This window comes from Choloepus didactylus, chromosome 17 (genome assembly GCF_015220235.1).
Source record: "Choloepus didactylus isolate mChoDid1 chromosome 17, mChoDid1.pri, whole genome shotgun sequence".
NCBI classification, from domain to species: domain Eukaryota; kingdom Metazoa; phylum Chordata; class Mammalia; order Pilosa; family Megalonychidae; genus Choloepus; species Choloepus didactylus.
This window is the reverse complement of record NC_051323.1, coordinates 43554455-43573137: the sequence shown is the minus strand read 5'-3', so window position 1 is coordinate 43573137 and position 18683 is coordinate 43554455. Positions and strand designations below refer to the sequence as shown.

The 18683-nt window shown below is 39.9% G+C and overlaps 1 protein-coding gene across 5 annotated transcripts in view; it reads left to right on the top strand.

The window, feature by feature from the left end:
- The window catches only part of PPP1R21 (protein phosphatase 1 regulatory subunit 21), a 119699-nt gene that overhangs the window by 14669 nt on the left and 86347 nt on the right, over positions 1-18683 (top strand). For all 5 annotated transcript variants that reach the window (XR_005212342.1, XR_005212341.1, XR_005212340.1 and 2 more), the window contains exons 3-6: positions 13275-13421; positions 15492-15590; positions 16709-16873; positions 17058-17116. Coding sequence is in view for 1 of the 5 variants with exons in the window: in XM_037806758.1 (XP_037662686.1) it covers positions 13275-13421; positions 15492-15590; positions 16709-16873; positions 17058-17116 (470 nt within the window). In the remaining 4 variants the exon portion in view is untranslated. The remainder of the gene's footprint in view (positions 1-13274; positions 13422-15491; positions 15591-16708; positions 16874-17057; positions 17117-18683) is intronic.

Genomic DNA, 18683 nt, shown 5'->3' with positions numbered 1-18683 from the left:
CTGCAGTTAATTGCCACAGACAAGGTGGGCGTGGCTACCATAATGGAAAACAGGCTCAAAGCAGCAATCAAAATAATATGACTCACAGAGACTTATGGCATTGGCTAGTGGATCATGGAGTACCAAGTAGTAAAATAGATGGGCAGTTGACTAAATTCTTGTTTGAACTATATAGGCAGAAGAATTCTAGGTCACGTAAACAGAAGTCTCCCTTGAATTACAGAAACAGAGAGTCACAGCCCCTTAATCAATTCCCAGACTTGAGACAGTTTACAGATCCAGAGCCCCTTGAATGAAGGGAAGGCCAGGTACCCTTGGGGAAGGACCCTGTTACATTGCCAGAAATTTATAGTTAATCTTCCTCCCAGCCTTCCTCAGGGGAACCTACGGCCTTTTACCAGGGTAACTGTGCATTGGGGAAAAGGAAATGATCAGATATTTCATGGATTATTAGACACTGGTTCAGAAGTGACATTATTTTCCGGAGACCCAAAACGTCACTCTGGTACACCAGTCAGAGTTGGGGCTTATGGAGGTCAGGTGATTGATGGAGTTTTAGCTCAAGTTCGTCTCACAGTGGGTCCAGTGGGTCCCCGGACCCATTCTGTGGTTATTTCCCCAGTGCTGGAATGCATAATTGGAATAGACACACTCAGCATCTGGCAGAATCCTCACATCAGTTCCCTGACTCCTGGAGTGAGGGCTATTATGGTGGGAAAGGCCAAGTGGAAGCCACTAGAACTGCCCCTGCCTAGCAAAATAGTGAACCAGAAGCAATACCGGATTCCTGGAGGGATTGCAGAGATTAATGCCACTCTTAAGGACTTGAAGGATGCAGGGGTGGTGAGTCCCACCACATCCCCATTCAACTCTCCTATTTGGCCTGTGCAGAAAACAGATGGGTCTTGGAGGATGACTGTGGATTATCGTAAGCTTAACCAGGTGGTGACTCCAATTGCAGCTGCTGTTGCAGATGTTGTATCATTGCTTGAGCATAGCAACACATCCCCTGGTACCTGGTATGCAGCTATTGAGCTGGCAAATGCTTTTTTCTCAATTGCTGTCAGTAAGGACCACCAGAAACAGTTTACATTCAGCTGGCAAGGCCAGCAGTTTACATTCACTGTGCTACCTCAGGGTTATATCAACTCTCCAGCCCTATGTCATAATATTGTCCGCAGGGATCTTGATCGTTTTTCCCTCCCACGAGGCATCACACTGGTCCATTATATTGATGATATCATGTTGATTGGACCTAGTGAGCAAGAAGTAGCAACTACTCTAGATTTGCTGGTAAGGTATTTGCGTGGCAGAGGATGGGAGATAAATCTAACAAAAATACAGGGGCCTTCCACCTCAGTAAAATTTCTAGGTGTCCAGTGGTGTGGGGCCTGTCGAGATATTCCTTCTAAGGTGAAGGATAAGCTGTTGCATCTGGCCCCTCCTACAACCAAAAAAGAGGCACAACGCTTAGTTGGCCTCTTTGGATTTTTGAACATATTCCTCATTTAGGTGTGCTACTCTGGCCCATTTGCCGAGTGACCAGAAAAGCTTCTAGTTTTGAGTGGGGACCAGAACAAGGTGAGGCTCTGTGACAGGTCCAGGCTGCTGTGCAAGCTGCTCTGCTGCTTGGACCATATGATCCAGCTGATCCAATGGTGCTGGAAGTGTCAGTGGCAAATAGAGATGCTGTTTGGAGACTTTGGCAGGCTCCTATAGGAGAATCACAATGCAGGCCCTTAGGATTTTGGAGTAAAGCTTTACCATCCTCTGCAGATAACTACTCTCCATTTGAGAAACAGCTGTTGGCTTGCTGCTGGGCTTTAGTAGAGACAGAACGCTTAACCATGGGCCACCAAGTTATCATGAGACCTGAGTTACCTATCAGGAGTTGGGTATTGTCTGACCCACCAAGCCATAAAGTTGGGCATGCACAGCAGCACTCCGTCATAAAATGGAAATGGTATATAGGAGATAGAGCTCGAGCAGGTCCTGAAGTTACAAGTAAGTTACATAAGGAAGTGGCCCAAATGCCCATGGCCCCCACTCCTTCCACCTTACCTTCTCTTTCCCAGCCCACAGCTATGGCATCTTGGGGAGTTCGTTACAGTCAGTTGACTGAGGAAGAGAAATCTCTGGCCTGGTTTACAGATGGTTCTGCACGATATGCAGGCACCACCCGAAAGTGGACAGCTGCAGCACTGCAGCCCATTTCTGGGATGTCCTTGAAGGACAGTGGTGAGGGGAAATCCTCCCAGTGGGCAGAACTTCAAGCAGTGCACCTGGTTGTTCACTTTGCTTGGAAGGAGAACTGACCAGAGGTGTGTCTGTATACTGATTCCTGGGCTGTTGCTAATGGTTTGGCTGGATGGACAGGGACTTGGAAGGAACATGATTGGAAGATTGGTGACAAAGAAGTCTGGGGAAGGGGTATGTGGATAGATCTTTCTGAGTGGGCAAACAACATGAAGATATTTGTGTCCCATGTGAATGCTCACCAGAGGGTGACTTCAGCAGAAGAAGATTTTAATAACCAAGTGGATAAAATGACCCGTTTGGTGGATACCAATCAGCCTCTTTCCCCAGCAACTCCTGTCATTGCCCAGTGGGGGAACAGAGTGGTCATGGTGGTAGGGATGGAGGTTGTGCATGGGCTTAGCAACATGGACTTCCACTCACCAAGGCTGACCTGGCCACAGCCACTGCTGAGTGCCCAATCTGCCAGCAGCAGAGACCCACACTCAGTCCCCGATATGGCGCCATTCCCTGAGGTGATCAGCCTGCTACTTGGTGGCAGGTTGATTACACTGGACCACTTCCATTATGGAAGGGGCAGCGATTTGTTCTTACTGGACTAGACACATACTCCAGATATGGGTTTGCCTTCCCTGCACGACATGCTTCTGCCAAAAGTACCATCCGTTGACTTACAGAATGCCTTATCCACTGTCATGGTATTCCACACAGCATTGCTTCGGACCAAGGAACCCACTTCACAGCAAATGAAGTGAGGGGATGGGCACATGCTCATGGAATTCTGTGGTCTTACCATGTTCCCCATCATCCAGAGGCAGCTGGGTTGATAGAACGGTGGAATGGCCTGTTGATACCTTGCAGGGCTGGGGCAGTGTTCTCCAGGAGGCTGTGTATGCTCTGAATCAGCATCCACTCTATGGTGCTGTTTCTCCCATAGCCAGGATTCATGGGTCCAGGAATCAAGGGGTGGAAACAGGAGTGGCACCACTCACTATCACTTCTAGTGATCCACTAGGTAAATTTTTGCTTCCTGTCCCTGCAAGCTTAAGCTCTGCTGGTCTACAGGTCTTGGTTCCAAAAGGAGGAGTGCTTCCACCAGGAAACACAACAATAATCCCATTGAACTGGAAGTTAAGACTGCCACCTGGCCACTTTGGTCTTCTTATGCTTCTGAATCAACAGGCAAGGAAGGGGATTACTGTACTGGCTGGGGTGATTGATCCTGACTATAAAGGGGAAATAGCACTGCAGCTACACAGTGGAAGTAAAGAAGAGTTTTCCTGGAATACAGGAGATCCCCTAGGACATCTTTTAGTACTACCATGCCCTGTGATTAAAGTCAATGGGAAACTGCAACAGCCCAATCCAGGCAGGACTACCAATGTCCAAGAAACTTCAGGAATGAAGGTTTGGGTCACCCCACCAGGCAAAGAACCATGGCCAGCTGAAGTGCTTGCTGAGGGTAAAGGGAACATGGAATGGGTAGTGCAGGAAGGTAGTGATAAATATGAACTACGACCACATGACCAGTTACGGAAACGAGGACTATGATGGCATGAATCTTTTCTCCTTATTTTGTTATGATTATGTTTGTATTTGTCTGTAAAGCAAATATCTTTGCTTTCTTCTCTGTCTTATCCCCTTATCATATGGCATAATCCATACTATTCATTTTGCTGTATTTAAGCTAAAGGAAATCAATTTTAAGAGCTAATGTCACCCAAGGACTTGCACTGTATTCTGGAGAGAATTAGTGCATTTCCCGTTGTATGCTGCACAGCGGAGTATTGTTAGGCAAAATATATGTCTGCTATTGTTATCTACTGAGAGATAAAGTATGGTTTTAGGTGATATGCATAACTGCCAAGTTGCCAAGAGGTGTACTGTGGTGGTTAGCTTCATGTGTCAACTTGGCCAGGTGATAGTACCCAGCTGTCTGGTCAAGCAAACACTGGCCTAACAATTGCTGTGAGGACATTTGTGGCTGGTTAATAAACCATCAGGCTAGTTTATTAACTTATCAGTCAATTGACTGCAGCTGTGACTGATGACTCACCAAAGGGCGTCTTCCACAATGAGAGAATGCAATTGGCTGGATTTAATCCAATTAATCAGTTGAAGACTTATAAGCGAGACAGATAGAGGACCTTCACTTCTTCGGCTGCCCAGCGAAGCGTTTCCTGAGGAGTTCGTTGAAGTTGCCGGTGCGTTTCCTGAGGAATTCATCGAACACGTTTGTCGAAGATCCCAGTTCATTTCCTGAGGAGTTCGTTGAAGTTGCCGGTTCGTTATCTGAGGAGTCCATCGGACATCTTCTTTGGAGTTGACAGTTTGCTGACTGCTGTACAGAATTTGGACTCATGCATACCCACAGTTGCGTGAGTCACTTTTACAAATCTGATAGTCAGAGACACCTCTCATTGATTCTGTTTCCCTAGAGAACCCTAACTAATACACCCATCTAGGGAGTTTTTAATTTATGTTACTGTGGTCTTCAGCTGTTTCATTTCTTTTCATAATTTCCATCTCTCAATTGGTATTCTCTTTGTGTTCATCTGTCATTTTCCTGATTTTCTTTATTTCTTTGTCTGTATTTTCCTCTAGCTCTTTGAACATATTTAGGATCATTTTTTTTTTTAATGGCTTTGCCTGGAATGTCCCAGATCTGAGCCTTCTCTTGATAATTTCTAATTTTGTAATCTTCTCCTTTGCCTGGACCATTGCTTTCTGTTTTCTTCTATGTTTTGTAATCCTTTGTTGAAATCTGAACATTTTGATATGTTAGTGTGTTATCACTGGAATTTATACTCTAAAGCGTTTATTCCTTAAGCTTGTATCCAGCTAGTTTTATAACAGAACAGTCCTTGAATGCCAGAATCTAACAAATAAAATGAAGGACAAAAAGAAAACAGCTTTCCCAGTCTTTGCATATTGACTTAATGGAATGCTCTCCTTCAGGCCTTACCCATACAATGAGTTTTGAGAATAGCTCCAGGCCAGAGCATAAGGGCCTCCCTAGTCCTTTCTGCGCATGCTTCTTGTCTTGGTCATGCATGGTTGGCCCTAGGAATTCCCCCATTTACACAATTCTGAAGGCCCCCTCTTCGCTAGGAAAGAGTTTCATCACAGTCGTGGGCACTGCATTGTACATCCTACAGCCAATAGCCCCTTGCCCCCGATAGCCACTTGGTAGGAGAGTTCTGTGAGCTGCCATTTATATGCAGGACAAGTTCTGGGACAACTAGTCTCTCAGGCCACCAGCTAACATGAGGCATACATGCTCAAGAGTGTTACTCTACTCCCTCCAGAACTAGGGCCAGGGGTCTGCCCTGGAAGCATGTGCTAGGCTGGTGGGGGATGAGTAAGGGCTCCATGAGATCCTACTGCCTTTCTGTGGATCAGGAATAATGTCCCCCCTTTCATTTCAGATTATAGTTATTTCAGTCTTTTTTTTTTTTTACAGTCTACCTGAAGCTTTGTTGATTTTACTGAATTTTTGAAAGAACCAACTTTTGGTTTTGTTGATTTTCTCTACTGTTTTTTTATTCTCAATATCTCTATTCCTTCCTAATCTTTATATCCTTCCTTCTGCTTGGTTTGGGTTTAGTTTGCTGTTCTTCTGTTTCCTCTAGTGTGCATTTAGATCTCTCAGTTGCACTCTTGTTAATTTGAGCATGTAGGGCTATAAATTTCCTTTTGACCACTGCCTTCTCTGTGTCCAAGTTTTGATGTGTTATGTTCTCATTTTCATTCATCTCAAGATATTTTCTGATTTCCCTTGTGATTTCTCCTTTGACCCACTGATTGCTTAGGATTATGTTGTTTAACTTCCATGTATTTATGAATTTTCCAGTTCTTCATCTCTTATGGGTTTCTGACTTCATTCCAGTATGATCAGAGCAGAGTCTTTTTAAATTTATTGGAACTTGTTTTGTTACCCTAATATTTGGTCTATCTTGGAGAATATTCCATGGGCCTTGAGAAGAATGTGTACTCTGCTGATTTTGGTGCAGTGTTCTTTATATGTTTGTTAGATCTAGTTCATTTATAGTATTTTTCAAGTTTTCCATTTCTTTATTGATCTCTGTTTAGGTGTTCTGTCCATTGATGAAAGTGGTATATACTGAAGTCTCCAACTATTATTGTAGAGATAGCTATTTCTCCCTTCAGTTTTGTCAGTGTTTGCCTCAAGTATTAATACAGTGTTGTTCTTTGTCTCTTGTAACAGTTTTTTACTTAAAATATGTTTTCTCTGATATTAGTATAGCAACATCTGCTCTTCTTTGGTTACTATTTGCATGGAATATTATTTTTCATTCTTTTACTTTCAGCCTATTTGTGTCTTTGAATCTAAGGTGAGTCTCTTGTAAACAGTGTATGGTTGGTTCATGTTTTTTTAATCCATTCTGCCAATCTGTGTCATTTGATTGGGGGGTTTAATCCATTTACATTCAGTGTAAGTACTGATAAGGCAAGACTTCAGTGATATTGTCTCTAGTGTTTTATATGTTTTATATCTTTTTTGTCCCTCTTTTCTTTTATTGCAGCCTTCTTTTGTATATAGTGATCTTTTGTGATGTAACTGCTTTATTCCTTTCTCATTTCGGTCTCTGAATATATTTTAAAAACTTGTCTTTGTGGTGACCCTGGGTCTTGCATTAAACAACCTAAATCTATAACCTACTAGTTCAAAAAGATACCAACTTTACTTCAGTAGCACACACGGTCTCTGCTCCTGTATCCCTGCATTGCCCCACTTTGTTGTTTTTTCACATATTAGCTCTTTATATTTTATGTGACCATTACAAGGAAATATGATTATTTCTTATTCAATTGTACTCTAAATCTTACAGGGAATAAAGAGTAGAGTTATATACTGAGGATACAGTACTATTGTGTTTTGTATTTACCCATGTTATTACTTTTACTGGAGATCTTCATTTCTTCATACTGCTCCAAGCTTCTATCCCCTGACTTTCCTTTCAATCTGAAGAACTTTTCTTAGCATTTCTTGTAGGATAGGTCTTTTGGTGGTGAACTCTCTCATTTTTTGTTTATACATGAATGTCTTTAACTCTACTTCGTTTTTGAAGGACAGTTTTGCTAGATAAAGAATTTTGGGCTGGCAGTTTTTCTCTTTCAGTACCTTAAATAAGTCATTATCAGTGCCTTCTTGCCTCCATGGCATCTGATGAGAAATCAGCACCTCATCTTACGAGAATCCCTTGTATGTGATGAATCACTTTTCTCTTGCTACTTTCAGAATTCTCTCTTTATCTTTGGCATTTGACATTTTGATTAGTATGTGTCTTAGAGTAGGTCTGTTAGGGTTTATCCTGTTTGAGTATATTGTGCATCTTAGACATGTGTTTTTATTTTTTCTTCTAGTTCAGTGAATCTTTCTTCTGTCAATTCATATCTGCTGTTTTATGCCTCTAATCTATTTTTTAATATTCATTTTATTGAGATATATTCACATACCATGCAGTCATACAAAACAAATCATACATTTGATGTGTTCACAGTACTATTACATAGTTGTGCGTTCATCACCAAAATCAATCCCTGACACCTTCATTACCACACACACAAAAATAACGAGAATAATAATTAAAGTGAAAAAGAGCAATTAAAGTAAAAAAGAACACTGGGTGCCTTTGTTTGTTTGTTTGTTTTTTTCCTTCCCCCATTTTTTTACTCATCCATCCATAAACTAGACAAAGGGGAGTGTGGTCCTTATGGCTTTCCCAATCCCATTGTCACCCCTCATAAGCTACATTTTTATACAATCGTCTTTAAGATTCGTGGGTTCTGGGTTGTAGTTTGATAGTTTCAGGTATCTACCGCCAGCTACCCCAATTCATTAGAACCTAAAAAGGGTTGTCTATATTGTGCGTAAGAGTGCCCACCAGCGTGACCTCTCGGCTCCTTTTGGAATCTCTCTGCCATTGATGCTTATTTCATTTTCTTTCATTTCCCCCTTTTGATCAAGAAGATGTTCTCCATCCCATGCGGGTCTAGATTCCTCCCTGGGAGTCATATTCCATGTTGCCAGGGAGATTCATTCCCCTGGGTGTCTGATCCCACGTAGCAGGGAAGGCAGTGATTTTACCTGCCAAGTTGGCTTAGCTAGAGAGAGAGGGCCGCATCTGAGCAACAAAGAGGCATTCAGGAGGAGGCTCTTAGGCATAATTATAGGGAGGCCTAGCCTTTCCTTTGCAGCAACAGTCTTCCCAGGGGCAAGTCCTGTGGTAGAGGGCTCAACCTATCAAACCACCGGTCCCCTATGTCTGTGAGCACATCTAATGTATTTTTAATCTCCATTATTGTGTTTTCATTCCCACAAGCTTTATGTTCCTTTTTAAGCTTTTAAATTATTCTTTTTGTTCACTCATTGTTTTACTATCCTTTAGCTCTATATCCATATTTTATTTTTATCCATATTTTCGTTTAGTCTTTGAATCAACTTAGGAGATTTGATTGAATATCTCTGATTAGTTGTTCCAATGTCTGTGCTTCCTGTGAAGTTTTAATTTGTTGCCTTAAATGAGCCGTTTCTTCCTGTTTCTTGGTATAGCTTGTGATCTTTTGTTGATATCTGGCCATTTGATTATTTTGATGTGCCAATGCTGGAAGTCAGTTTCTCCCTCTTGCCTAGGGTTTTATTTTAGTTTGGCTGTGTTAAAGCTCTTCTTCAGTGCTTGGCCAAGCTCACATGGAACCATTAGAGTAGCCTGTCTTCAACAGTACAGATTTTCTCAGGCCTTCCTGCACCTGTCTCTTGGCCTAGGCATGCGCAGCAACTTTTAAGATTACCCCATCATGTGACTGTTTCCTCTCCAGGAGTGGATTTCCTTTCTTCTCTTCCTTCTGTGGGAGTCCTGGGCTTTTCTCTTTGATTTTATGCAAAATTTCGCCAGCAGCAATGATTTGCTCAACTGCTCTCTTATGCTCAGGGGCTGCCTTTTCAGTCATGGGTCCACCTTTTTTACAGCAGTTCTGTTTTCTTCTTTTCTGTGTGGCATTTCTGCCTCTGGTAACTTCTGCATTAGGGGAATCTCACCCCGTGGACTCAGATGAGTCAGTGTTCGAAAGCATCTGATTTTTCATTTAGGTGCACCAGCAATTAGGGGCCAGGCTGGGAGTGTACACAGCTTTCTGACAGTTCCACCATGGTTGCTTGTGTTTCCTGGGGCCTCTTGGTATGTGCACCCTCGCCGACTGCTAGAGCCCCACCTTGGGTCTATGTGGCCTAAATGTGTGTGGGATTCTAAGTCGCTGCCACGGGTGGCTCTATGGTCAGCGACCGTGGCAGGAGGTGCGCGAGATGAAGCACTACCACGGTATGACATGCTACGAAGGACAAGGCTTGGGGGCTGGGTCTAGACTGGCATCTCATGTCACAAATCTACTACCTTTTCCCTTGGTGTATTTTTTGGGCTGTTGTTTGATTCAATGTTTGTGGAGTCTTTCTCCAGTCTCTGTCATTCCAGCCAAGTGGAATCTGCCCTTTTATTTAGCTGTCTCTGAGGGGAAACTTTTCCAGGGGTGTCTTATACCATCATCTCATTGATGTCACCAAGATCCTACTACTTTTACGTAGCCTCTACCTTGATTCGGCACTTGCTCAGTTACTGCAGTCCTTTCATTGTTTTCTGGGCCTTTGAGAAAGATGTTTCTGCCAGTTCTTGCTGGTTGTTTCAAGCTTGACAGAGCCCTGAAATTTCTCACTCAGCCATCTTGATTGTGGTGGAGCCTGGGGTGATGAGTGATGTTTTTGTTTAATGGATACATTAATTCTAGGATATGGATTCCTTCTTGGCCTAGTTTAAGTTAATATTCCACCTCCTTCTCTTGCTCTTTCCCTTGCTTCCTCTCTTCTCTTTAGAAAAAACAGATGAGGATTCCCTTTACTCTTATCTCTTTCTGGAACAGCCCCAACCAGTGATATACCCCAGGTAGGGCCAATCAGGTAATCAAGATCCAGAACCATATTCCCTTACTTAGACATAGTGAAACCTACACAGGAGAAGCTTGTCTCTGAGAGCTCCCCCTCTCCAGATATATTGCCCCAGAACACACCTCTTCATACTTCCAAACCTCTCTGTGTCCAAGATTACTGAAAAGGAGCTTTATAGTCAGCATTTGTTAGTCAAGTTATTATTTTACCTAAATCATTGAAGAATTGATCATTATCTCTCCCAATGATGTTTTAAAACCTACTCCTGGGGAAAGTATTTCTCAGCATGTCTTAGTAGCCTGCTCTGGTATTTGACACTCTCCTATTGCTGGTTATGTTGTATGAACTGTGATGGTGGTGATGGTGGTAATGGTGGTGATGGTGGTGACCATGGTGACTGTGACAGTAGGTTTCAGTTATTGAGCACTCACTGTGTAACAGGTGTGCTAAGGACACTACATCTCGTATCACACATTTAATCTTCAGGACAATTCTATGAGGGTTGATAACATTATTATCTCCATTATAGAAATGGGTTTAGAGAGGTGGGGATAGATGTCTTCTGAAAATAATGATTGGTTAATGGAGTTGGAGCATTAGTCAATTGTTGATTAACCAAATATAAGAAAGTAATTACTCTTTGTTTACTATCTACTGCAGTGATCATTATAATTACATATATAATTAAAATTATTTTAAATTTACTTGGTTTGGCCAAAAGTTTACCAGTTTGCTAGAAGGGAATGTTATGTTAGCATGTCCTCTGTTACAATGGGCTTCAATTTTACTGGGTTTGCCTCTTCAATTAGTTGTTGGATATAGTAACATTCATTGATTTGAATTTCTTTAATTTGAAATATATGGTAATTTGGATGCGGACTGGGTCTAAGTTTACCTTTGAACTTCAAGTAAAATTAAGGCCCTGCTTAAAAAAAAACAATAGTAAAGGAAAATGTTATTCTACTCATGGGAACATATCGCTCTAACCCTCTAGCCAGGCTCCTGACCTGAAAATAATGCCAGTAGATTGCAGACACCAGCCCATGGTTTTTAGGTTGGTGTTTCAATATACTGACCACCTGTCCTGTAAATCTTGGCCTCTTCTTAGTTTTAGAATTGATTGTTTTAGAGAAAGTAATAAAGTTACGCTTCTTTAAATATATAGTAGTAGATTTTTTTTTAATCATTTTATTGAGATATATTCACATACCACGCAGTCATACAAAACAAATCGTACTTTCGATTGTTTCCAGTACCGTTACATAGTTGTACATTCATCACCTAAATCAATCCCTGACACCTTCATTAGCACACACACAAAAATAACAAGAATAATAATTAGAGTGAAAAAGAGCAATTGAAGTAAAAAAGAACACTGGGTACCTTTGTCTGTTTGTTTCCTTCCCCTATTTTTCTACACATCCATCCATAAACTAGACAAAGTGGAGTGTGGTCCTTATGGCTTTCCCAATCCCATTGTCACCCCTCATAAGCTACATTTTTATACAACTGTCTTCGAGATTCATGGGTTCTGGGTTGTAGTTTGATAGTTTCAGGTATCCACCACCAGCTACCCCAATTCTTTAGAACCTAAAAAGGGTTGTCTAAAGTGTGTGTAAGAGTGCCCACCAGAGTGACGTCTCGGCTCGTTTTGGAATCTCTGTGCCACTGAAGCTTATTTCATTTCCTTTCGCATCCCCCTTTTGGTCAAGAAGATGTTCTCCGTCCCACGATGCCAGGTCTACATTCCTCCCCGGGAGTCATATTCCACGTTGCCAGGGAGATTCACTCCCCTGGGTGTCTGATCCCACTTAGGGGGGAGGGCAGTGATTTCACCTTTCAAGTTGGCTTAGCTAGAGAGAGAGGGCCACATCTGAGCAACAAAGAGGCATTCAGGAGGAGACTCTTAGGCACAAATATAGGGAGGCCTAGCCTCTCCTTTGCAGCAACCATCTTCCCAAGGGTAAATATAGTAGTAGATTTTAAGTCTGAATCCTTTTCTTTGAAAATGGCCATTGTGTTTACCAACAAACACAAAGTTGTTTAGAACTTCATATGTAAAATATAATTAGAATAATTTTTTAATAAGTGAAATTAAGTATTTCTCTTTAGTTTCTCATTTTCTTGCCCCATTATGATTTAAACAGACTAACAGAGCAGCCAGGGGAAGGTGTATGGTTTAGATTTTAGATCTTGTTTCTATTTCCATTTAGCTTTAAAGTGAATTGATAAAGAGCATCTGAAAAATATTTTTGTGTAATGATAACATTGGTTTTTATATTTGACAGATCAGAATAGTTAAGGTAAAAATAAGTGTGTTGAAAGGACTTCATTTTTGACTGATTTAAATTCAGGGAGGATTTATTTTAAAATAATGAATACAAATATTTTTCTTCACATTTTTGCTCACTGAAGGGTATCACCAGTGTCTGAGGGTCTCTCTTTTTTTTTTTTTTAATCTTCATTTTATTGAGATATATTCACATACCACGCAGTCATACAAAACAAATCGTACTTTCGATTGTTCACAGTACCATTACATAGTTGTACATTCATCACCTAAATCAATCCCTGACACCTTCATCAGCACACACACAAAAATAACAAGAATAATAATTAGAGTGAAAAAGAGCAATTGAAGTAAAAAAGAACACTGGGTACCTTTGTCTGTTTGTTTGCTTCCCCTATTTTTCTACTCATCCATCTGAGGGTCTCTTTAAAACTTCAAGTTACAAATTTGTAGCCTCAGGTTTTATGTCTGTTGACTGTCATAGGTTTAACAACATGTAGTTGCGGATATTTTACTTTAATTTTATGACTATCTGCTACTTTATTTGCTCTTTTTATTTGTTTATTTTTAATTTACTTGTTTTGGCCAAAAGATGATTTTGTCATAAAACAGCCCAAAACGTAAGAACCGGAATGATAAACGTGCAACTTGAATTCCCTAAAGCAAGAGGTTTTGATTATATTTTGGTGAAACAAAAATATTTTTTTTCATTATTTCTAAACCTTAAGGCTAAACTGTGAGAAATGGTTTGTTCTCACTTTGATACAGGAACAACTAAAAATGAAGGATCAGTCATTGAGAAAACTACAACAGGAAATGGACAGTTTGACCTTTCGAAATCTGCAGCTTGCCAAGAGGGTAGAACTACTCCAAGATGAACTGGCTTTGAGTGAACCCCGAGGCAAGAAAAACAAAGTAAGTTCAAATGAAAGCAAGTTGGTATGACCTTGTCATTAGTTACAGCTGTATACAGGCTGTTCTGGTTTTAACAGAAGACCTGCCTTCAAGTTCTCCGATGTTCCATTATTACGCCTGGATATTGAATCAAGAAAGCAGACATATACCACAAATATACACTAAGTATCAGAGGCATTTTTATTTGAAAGTCAGTTTTAAAGAGTGTATTAGGTACATGGCTATGTTAGTGGCTGAGAAAAGTATATGGACTATCTCATATTGGTCAGAATTGTTAATATCTTTTGGTTATGCCAAGTTGCCATTAATACAATCATTGCCAGAGTGTAGCTGCTGTACTTACCATGTACAAAATGTACCTTAGGTTTGTAAATCCACTGTATATACGTTTTCTAAGTGTTTATTTTATGAGGCCAGTTTGGCTTTTTTATCCTGAGAGTTAAAAATAAGTCTGTCCTTTATGGTTTTTTTATAGTGAGCAAGATCCAACTGCTCTCAGGTGCATGATCTGGTACTTTTGAACATTCTCTGATTAAGAAGTTTGGTGTTTGGTTTTGTTTTGTTTTAAAGCTTAGGGATTCATGCTTTATGTCTTTAAGTCTCGTATACATCTGGAGTGGTGCTTGACAAATGTGTGGGTTGGGACAGTAATGGTAGAGTGGCTAGGGGAGAGGGAAAAGGCACACACGGGCTGAAGGTGCAGCGGTGTGGAGGTGGGAGCACAGGCTTGGAATCTGGGTCTGCCATTTATAGGTCTATGACTATAGGCACATGTTTTAGCCTGTAACCTCAGATTTTCCATCTACAAAATGGGGATGATACTGTCTGGTTTTGTTGTGAGGATTAAATGGGATGATGTAAAAGTACCTAGGACTGTAGTTGCCATATAACATAATTACGTTAGTTCCTTTCCCATATGCATTTCCCCTATGTGGAATGATTTTCTAGAGTTGTAATTTTCAAATAAAAGGCAAACAGAGCACAAAACCAGTATGTATTAGAGTCCCTTAGAAAACTTTGTCAAACATTACATACTCTAGAAATTCTGTAAGTCCCTGGGGAAGGAATAAATATCTATACTTCAGACATGCTTCCCAGGTTATTAAGATTCCTTCCTATGACTTCAGAATAAATTTTAATTAAAGCTCTCCATATTTAGAAGCACCAATGAACCAGAATATGTTATTTGGCAGTGTTTCTTATGCACCTCTTGTGTTCCAAACATGGTGGATTTTAATGTTTGGTTTTTTTTTAATGAAGCAGCTCCATTTTCAAAGAGTTTCTTAAATCATTGGTTTCCATTGGATCATTTTAGGTGAGTAGGTGACCCATTTTACTTGAGGAATGAGAGTACAAGAAAGGCACAGAAGGGTGGTGACTCATCTGTGAACACAGATTCATTGTCAGGCAGTGTTTTGCATAATCTCAGATCTATTATTACGTGAAAACAAATGTTTACTATTGGATCTTTTACATAATGCTATTCTACATAGAAAAAGTTAAAAAAGCAAAAGGAAGATATTTTTCATAGTCTTTGTGCTTTCCTCTGTTCATTAATAGCTTTATTTTATATCATTTTTTAAAAATTTAGTATTTGTCTGAATTTTTATATAAACTGATCTTGGTACATGCTGTTGATTAATTTATTGAAATTTCTTAAAGAAGTTTAACTTAATAACTGAGACTCATGGAATTGCTAAAACTGTCATTTCCAAACCAAAAGATCAAATTGAAATGATAATTATTAGCATTTTTGTATTGCTGGCTTTCTGGGTCGGGTCTTCCCTTCAACAGAACTATTCCTAAATTCATCTACAAAGAATAGTGAGCCTTACCTGTTCTTTTGTCTCTCTCTCTCTTTAAGCTTTCCTGCCCATTGCAATATTTGCAGTTCCGACTTGTGTCACATAGGAAAAGTTAAATGATGGACTATATACCTTTTGCAGGATTGTTTGAGAATGGTGAACACATAGAAGAGACAAGCTGCTAAGGTGATAGAAAATCTGTGTACCTTAGGATGTTTCTCTAAAGGATGAAAGTTATGTGGACATAACTTATTCTTTCCATCAGAAAAGTGGAGAATCTTCTCAGTTGAGTCAAGAGCAGAAGAGTGTCTTTGATGAAGATCTGCAGAAGAAGATAGAAGAGAATGAACGTTTGCATATACAAGTGAGTAAATCTTTCTGTTTTGTCTGATGAATTAAAAAATAGTTTGTATGACCTTGAATGTTGAAAAAACCAGTGCAGACAGAGTGTTTTGTGAATGTATGAGTGTTTTATTATCTCCTACGTTCTTTAGGTAATTGTGTCACATGTCATTTACTCATTTTTAAAATCTCATACATGTCTTAATGTGGATGCATGTTTTGAAGTCTCCATTTGTTCAGAGGATAGCAGAATAACTTTATAACTTAACAGTACAGAAATATACTGGGTAGTATTCATTTTACTTAGGACACGATCAGATGGATCACAGAGGGGCTTATTTATCAATAAGTACTCTTTGCGTTTTTTTTTGTTAACATTGAATTGGTTTTTGTCTGTTTCCCCATTGGACTATAAGGTCTATGAGGGTATGGGCTATGTCTGTTTCATATGTACAGCCCCAGCACAGGGCTTCACTCATGGTAGAAACTCAAATATTTGTGGAATGTTGCTGAAAAATGAATGACTGCCCCCAAACTACTTAACATACTGTAAGAGTTGTGGTGTAGTGTACCCAACTATACCTCCTGGTTTTTTTGTTTGGGCATAATCAAATGGTGGAAAATAAATATGTGCTAATTCTTAGTCTTTGAAAACATTTAAAAAAATGAACTTTTGACCTCAGTGCATTTTGTGTTTATTCATAATTCGACATTGGTAACGGACTTTCATCCAAGGAAAAAGTTTTACCTATTTTAGGAATAATTTTGATTATCTAATTGTGGAAGTTAGCCTACTAGAAAAGTTATGCCCTAATCAGTTGTATTCTCTCTATGCCAGAAATTGTTTGAAATAAGAAATTCATGAGGTTGGGAGGAAGAAGGCAGTGGCTTTGGAGTGGATTTTCTGTATTCAGATCTCATTCCTACTTTATTTTAGCTATGAGACATTAGACAGGCCTCTAACCCTTTTAAGCTTTGATTTCCACTTTAGTGAAGGGAGGATAATAATAGTACAACTTCCGATAATGCACAGTGCCTGCCGTTCAGAAGGTGCTCAGTGGCGAGTTGCTGCTGTTGTTTTCCTCTTCATTCGTATATGTGAGGATATTTTGAGAAGAGAAAGTGGTCTTTTCTTTTCAGTTTTTTGAAGCTGATGAGCAGCACAGGCATCTGGAGGCAGAGCTGCGGAGTCGGCTGGCCTTGTTGGAGACGGAGGCGGCTCAGCACCAAGCAGTGGTCGACGGCCTGACGCGGAAGTACATGGAGACCATCGAGAAACTGCAGAACGACAAGGCTAAGCTAGAAGTAAGCCTCCCCTGTCTGTGACAGCACGTTAGAAAATAGTCAAGGTCTTTGTAAATCAGTTGTGGGCTTTAGGGAACACAACGTTAGTCAGTATTCCAGGTGAGACTGGTACCTGTGGTGTCTCCTGGATATATTTTCATCTGTAGCCTGAGCCATCTACTTTTCTGTTTCTTCTGAAATCCAGGTAAAATCTCAGACTTTAGAAAAGGAGGCCAAGGAATGTCGACTCCGAACAGAAGAATGGTATGTGGAACATAAAGTCCAAGGGGGCCCTGAAGTAAGAATAAAAAGACCTGGGTTTTGGTATTCTCAGCTCCTCAGTCTTAGTTTTCTCATGTTAAAAATGAGGAGATGGGAATAGGTAACCTCCGGGGTCCTTTTCAGTCCTGCAATCTCTGGGGTCTTAAGCCATTCTTAAAAAAAAAAAAAAATTATTAGAGGAATTACAGATTTACAGGAAAATCATGCAGAATATACAGAGTTCCCAGATACCCCCTTTGTACCCACAGTTTTCCCTATTATTCAACACTTTGCAGTAGTGTGGCATTTTTGTTACAATTAATGAAACAATATAATTATACAACTAACTATAGTCCATAGTTCACATTAGGGTTCCTTATTTGCGTTGCACAGTCCTACGATTTTTTTAAAAAATTTTTATTCTAGAAACATGTATACAATCTACAATTTTCCCTTTTATCCACATTCAGGTATATAATTCCTTGGAGTTAATTACATTCACAATGTTGTGTACCATCACCACCATCCATTACCAAAACTTTTCCATCCCCAAACAGAAACTCGGTACCAATTAAGCATTAACTCCCCATTCCCTAGCCCCAATTCAGCCCCTGGCGACCTGTATTCTAGTTTCTGACTGAATTTGCTTATTCTAATTATTTCATTTTAGTGAGATCATACACTATTTGCCATTTTCTGTCTGGCTTACGTCTTCAAGATTCATTCATGTTGTTGCATGTATCAGAACTTCATTCCTTTTTATGGCTTAATAATAGCCACACTTTGTTCATCCATTCATCTGTTGATGGACAGTTGGGTTGCTTCCACCTTTTGGCAATTGCGGATAATGCTAATATGTATATCGGAGTACAGTTATCTGTTTTAGTTCTCACTTTCAGTTCTATTGTTTATATACCTAGAAGTGGAATTGCAGGGTCATATGGTAATTCTACACTTAACTTTCTGAGGAGGTACCAGACTCTTTCCCACAGTGGCTGCACCATTTTACATTTCCATCCAACAATGAACGAGTCTTCCTATTTCTCCACATCCTCTCCAACACTTGTTATTTTCTGTTTTTTAAATAGTAGCCATTCTAATAGTCGTGAAATGGTATCAAATTGTGGTTTCAGTTTGCATTTCTCTAATGGCTATTGATGTTAAGCATCTTTTCATGTGATTTTTGGACATTTCTATATCTTCTTTGAAGAATTTCTATACAAGTCTTTTGTCCATTTTAAAAATTGTGTTATTTGTCTTTTTGTTGTTGCTGTAGTAGGATTTCTTTATATATTCTGGATAGTAAACCCTTGTTGGATATGTGGTTTCCAAATATTTTCTCCCATTCTGTGGGTTGTCTTTTTACTTTCATGATGAAGTCCTTTGATGCAGAACGTTTCAAATTTTGATGATGTCCCATTTCATCATTTTTTTCTTTTGTTGCTTGTGCTATTGGTGCAAAGTCTCAGAAACCATTGCCAAATACAAGGTCCTGATGCTTTCTTTTGTTTTCTTCTAGGAGTTTTATAGTTTTGATTTTCATATTTATGTCTTTGGTCCATTTTGAGTT